The 6000-nt window shown below is 30.9% G+C and overlaps 1 protein-coding gene across 1 annotated transcript in view; it reads right to left on the bottom strand.

Annotated features, from left to right (window-relative positions):
* Positions 1-280: 280 nt before the first annotated feature.
* Pex11ab (peroxisomal biogenesis factor 11ab) overlaps positions 281-6000 on the bottom strand; it is a 37742-nt gene continuing 32022 nt past the window's right edge. Inside the window, exon 3 of the mRNA XM_090403921.1 lies at positions 281-1557. Coding sequence (XP_090260047.1) covers positions 1013-1557 — 545 coding nt within the window. The 3' untranslated portion in view covers positions 281-1012. The remainder of the gene's footprint in view (positions 1558-6000) is intronic.

Below are 6000 nucleotides of genomic sequence, written 5' to 3'. Positions count from 1 at the left end.
AACAAAAAAAATATTGCAATATGGACAGAGACATATTATAAGCCAATTCTACACCCAATGAAATAAAGCATTGAATAAATCCCATTCAAATAAATGATTATGATTTTGTTAAAAAGATTATAATTAAATAACTGAAGGAATTCCCTTATGAGTATATCAATCATGCTCTAAGAAATTTCAGCATAATAAGTCCCTATGAATTATTATTCAAAACCAGAATAATTTACATGTATTTTATAATAATGAAGAAACTTTAATTAATAAGTATAATAATGACATATTACACTTTATTTAAACTTTATTTCCTTCAAAACTTTTTTTCATAGAAAATCTAAAACACGAAATACATTTTTAATGAAATTATAGAAATTTCATGTTTTTTTACACATTTAATACAAACATCCATTCAATAATACTTTTTTTATTTAAAAAAAACTATATAGCAAAAAACACACTAATAAGATGGGTATTTTGAAAGGGAGAAGAAATTACAAATTACGTGAAGTGATAATTCTAGCCCTTCCTTGGATGAAGTAAGTAAAGAAATCAAGGACATCAAAGAAAATTTCCTACCAGTAGAGGTAAAAAATGTCTTTTTTTTTCTCTTTCCATACTTTTTGTTTTTAAATTATGTAACACATACATATTCACAAGAAATAACAAACCATTTTATATTAAGCAACTTCCTAAAGTAGCTACAAAAAAAAACATACTTGTTTTAACAGAAAACATAAAAACTATAAAAAAGATATTAACTATACAGTACTATTCACATCAGTAGTTTTTTGTGTTTATATCCATTAAGTACTATATTTATTACATAATATGTATACAATTAAATATAATTATATAAATATTATAAAGTTATATTTAATCACATTATTGAAATAAACTTTTCATAAATGTTTTATAAGGATCTTAAAAAAAATAAGCAATTAAAATGAATTTTAAAACTGATACTTGGATCTTGAACAAATACAGATTTCAACAAAATAAATTCTATACTGTATTTTTAACCAGGCAACAATTTAGAAGATGGATCTATTATAGGAATAATACCAGCTATTGATGATACTACCCCTAGCAGACCTATAAAACCAGGAGACATTTTGACATAACCAAGTAAAGAAAGAGGAATCCAGACATCACATCCATTTTTAAGTGTGTCAAGAGTAACATCTTTATGTTGCATCATCCAATGTACTAATGCTTGAAATTTTGCTGGAACAATCTGAAATGATCCTCTTTTTGTAGCAGGACATCCAAAATGTGCATAACTTGTCACTTTAAAACGCAATAATGACATAATTTCATAAACATCTCTTATTAAGTTCATTACTAGTGCATAAAGCCATAACCTGTTGCTTAACTGTGACCATTTTATTTTATCAATTTCCTTGAGTCCCACTCGACCAATCCATAATATATGATCCGTAAAAAGGTAGAGCGCAAAGTTAATGCGTGACAAAGTGAGGGTTAATCTCAAGGTCAGGTCTGGAAGGTTAATTGTATTCAGGGTGCTGTATAGTGTATCCAGACTGCGTCCAAGACGGAACACTGAAATAGTAAAGAAATAAATTGGTTACATAGTTAAGATTCTGTAAGTAAAGAAATCAAGCAATTAAATTATTTAAAATCAAACCATGAAATTGGTATTATATCATGCAAACACAATAGGAAAGTAATAATTTGCATAATTTAAAAAAAAAAAAAGGTCAGGATGCGGACAAGTAAACAATTGTAAATAAATTACAGTATTTATTATAAAATAAACACATGCACACTATACGTAAAGTATTATGTATAAAATTGACATATGATATAATCACGTAATCACAAGAAAGATATTTATTTAACCAAATATTTCGGTCTGGAAATAGCAGACCATCGTCGGTGGTATTACAAGAACAGTTTAAAAAATATACAAGCTAGAATACTAACAATAGATCGTTGAAATTAGAACATGCCGTGTGATGTTATATCACTAAGTATGAAACGAAATATTTTGAAGTAGAAACATGATTGAATTTGCTATTAAAAAAAAAAAAAAAAAAAAAAAAAAAAAAAAAAAAAAAAAAAAAAATTAATGAGTAATCTTGATTAGGCTTTCCCAGATTTTTGATATAGATATGCAGTCATTTTCAGGTTGGGATGATGGAGCAAGGCCTCCACGCTTTCCTTGAACAAACGTTCGAACCTATAACGGGATCTATGTAAGAGGCGCGTTTTGGACCAAAGAATGCTGTGGTCAGTTTCAATCCCGTGTTGAGCCAAACCAGACTTTTCAGGTTTATTGTGAAGAATGGATGATTGATGTTCTTGGATTCTTTTTTCAAGAGAACGTCCAGTCTGTCCAAAGTAAGAGAGATCACAGTTGCAAGGAATTTGATAAACTCCAGGAAGAGATAAAGTTGAGCGTTTGTCTTTAGGAGAAGGAAAATGAGAAGACAATTTGTTAATAGGAGAATACGTAGCTGTTAAATCATATTTCTTCAAAATTCTTGCGATAGGTTCTGAAATACCGGAGATATAAGGAATAGGTACTCGACGTATTGAATCTTTGTTGTTTTGTGGAGGATTATAAGATGTAAGAAGACGTTGAATACTTTTTTCAGAAAAGCCATTGAGTTTCATGTGTTGCTGGATAGTAGAAAGTTCTTTCTGTAGATAATCAAAAGTAGAACAATTAGTTTTGGCTCTTTTGATGAGACATTTTATAATTCCTGTTTTATGACATGGATGATGGGCTGATTCTTTCAGAATATAACGACCTGTGAATGTTGGTTTCCTGTATACTGTAGTTGTAAGAATATTTGAAGATGATCGGATGAGGAGAACGTCTAAAAAAGATAACTGGTTGTTTTCTTCTAATTCCATAGTAAACTTTATGCGATGATGTAAGGAATTAATACTGTTTAAAAAGGAAGATAAAGTGTTTTTACTGTGAGGCCAAATAGCAAATATGTCATCTATATATCTTACCCAAAAAGATGGTAGAGGGAAACTAGATGTGAAGAGGACTTTTTCTAAATATTCTAAATAAAAGTTGGCTAAAGCTGGAGAAAGAGGACTTCCCATGGCTGTTCCTTCTACTTGGCTATAAAATTTGTTTTGACATATGAAATAACCAGAATGTATAACGAAATCGGATAGTTTTATAATATCTTGAGGAAAGATGTCAGCAAGTAGTTTGCAAGACCTCCTAGATTTTATGGCCTTCCAAAAATCCATAAGATTGACTATCCTCTTCGTCCAATAGTAGATTGCATTGATTCTCCTACTTACCGTATAGCCAAATATCTAGCTAAATTACTGAAATCTTACATTGGCAACTCGAGTTCTTTTTTAAAAAACTCCTCAGATTTCTTAGAAAAATTAAAAGATGTCTCATTACAACCTACAGATCTTATGGTTAGTTTTGATATAGAATCTTTATACACCAATGTACCTCTTAAGGAAACTTTAAAACTACTTGCTGACATCTTTCCTCAAGATATTATAAAACTATTCGATTTCGTTATACATTCTGGTTATTTCATATGTCAAAACAAATTTTATAGCCAAGTAGAAGGAACAGCCATGGGAAGTCCTCTTTCTCCAGCTTTAGCCAACTTTTATTTAGAATATTTAGAAAAAGTCCTCTTCACATCTAGTTTCCCTCTACCATCTTTTTGGGTAAGATATATAGATGACATATTTGCTATTTGGCCTCACAGTAAAAACACTTTATCTTCCTTTTTAAACAGTATTAATTCCTTACATCATTGCATAAAGTTTACTATGGAATTAGAAGAAAACAACCAGTTATCTTTTTTAGACGTTCTCCTCATCCGATCATCTTCAAATATTCTTACAACTACAGTATACAGGAAACCAACATTCACAGGTCGTTATATTCTGAAAGAATCAGCCCATCATCCATGTCATAAAACAGGAATTATAAAATGTCTCATCAAAAGAGCCAAAACTAATTGTTCTACTTTTGATTATCTACAGAAAGAACTTTCTACTATCCAGCAACACATGAAACTCAATGGCTTTTCTGAAAAAAGTATTCAACGTCTTCTTACATCTTATAATCCTCCACAAAACAACAAAGATTCAATACGTCGAGTACCTATTCCTTATATCTCCGGTATTTCAGAACCTATCGCAAGAATTTTGAAGAAATATGATTTAACAGCTACGTATTCTCCTATTAACAAATTGTCTTCTCATTTTCCTTCTCCTAAAGACAAACGCTCAACTTTATCTCTTCCTGGAGTTTATCAAATTCCTTGCAACTGTGATCTCTCTTACTTTGGACAGACTGGACGTTCTCTTGAAAAAAGAATCCAAGAACATCAATCATCCATTCTTCACAATAAACCTGAAAAGTCTGGTTTGGCTCAACACGGGATTGAAACTGACCACAGCATTCTTTGGTCCAAAACGCGCCTCTTACATAGATCCCGTTATAGGTTCGAACGTTTGTTCAAGGAAAGCGTGGAGGCCTTGCTCCATCATCCCAACCTGAAAATGACTGCATATCTATATCAAAAATCTGGGAAAGCCTAATCAAGATTACTCATTAATTTTTTTTTTTTTTTTTTTTTTTTTTTTTTTTTTTTTTTTTTAATAGCAAATTCAATCATGTTTCTACTTCAAAATATTTCGTTTCATACTTAGTGATATAACATCACGCGGCATGTTCTAATTTCAACGATCTATTGTTAGTATTCTAGCTTGTATATTTTTTAAACTGTTCTTGTAATACCACCGACGATGGTCTGCTATTTCCAGACCGAAATATTTGGTTAAATAAATATCTTTCTTGTGATTACGTGATTATATCATTCAGTCTTATGTCGCAAGTATCCTTAAAACAACAAAATTGACATATTCCATTATACTTTTTTTTTTAAATAAGCAAAAAGATAACTATCAAAATGAATGAGAGAATTTTTTTAAAAAATGGTACAATTTTACAAAAATGGTATGTAACAGTAAATACTTAAGGACATATTTCCCTTAGTATTTGCTGTATGATCTGTGAGTTGCAAACCGATATGTTCACCCAAAGAAACATGATCTGTGAGAAAATACAACAGAGAAAAATGCATGATGATGATCTATTAACTTCTTTTTGTTGTTATATTATTAAAAAGAACAGTACTATATTTCTAATTAATGATGTTCTTAAAAAAGATAAAAAGAGGATACCTTCCTTCATCAAAACAAAGAAGCAAAATGGATGAAAATTCATTTTTTTTAAAACTAAAATAATGATTGAATCAGCAACATCATTCGGATGAAGTTGAGGGACTAGTTTTTTATTTGGATTAAATACTTCATTACTTTAGCTGCTACAGCTTGTTTCTTTTGTTATCTCTGATGCATAAGGAACCGAATGAAAAGATTAAAAGAAACCCTAAGTTTCTGACTTTCTCCTTCCATCCCTTGCCCCCAAATCTTTACTTCCTAACTTTATGCTACATTTTCAGGTAAGCTGGGTTTATTATTATTATTAATAATATTATTTGACACCTCCAGGGAGTCTAAAGACTCATCGAGGGAGGGCACCTGCTCTACAACTCTGTCTCCACCACTCAAATCCACCAACTGACAGCAACTACACCAACGCCATCCACCGCTGACTACCACCACTAGTATTACCACAGACAATCACAAACATCCATGCCCTGGGGGGGGGATTCGAGCCTGCAGCCTTTTGGCTGGAGAGCGGATATGTTAACCACATCCGCTCTTCGGATGTGGTTAACATATTAGACATCCATTAAATTAATGTTATTTATTTAATGGATGTTATTAGACATCCATTAAATTATGTTTCAGAATAACAGGTGAAATAAATCACTGTTACCATCACATAAGAGATAAAAATGTACAGATAGAACAATATCTTGTAAGAGACTACAGCTTCTCATTTTTAATACTCCTCTGCTTAAAATATCCATAGTAACCTTTTTATTTTAAATTTTCAGAAACTTTTGAACAGCC

The sequence above is a fragment of the Typopeltis vanoorti genome, chromosome 14 (genome assembly GCF_054136105.1).
Source record: "Typopeltis vanoorti isolate ZY-2024b chromosome 14, IOZ_Tvanoo_1.0, whole genome shotgun sequence".
Classification (NCBI taxonomy): Eukaryota; Metazoa; Arthropoda; class Arachnida; order Uropygi; family Thelyphonidae; genus Typopeltis; species Typopeltis vanoorti.
The sequence above is the reverse complement of the archived record's forward strand: the minus strand, read 5'-3'. Positions and strand labels throughout refer to the sequence as shown.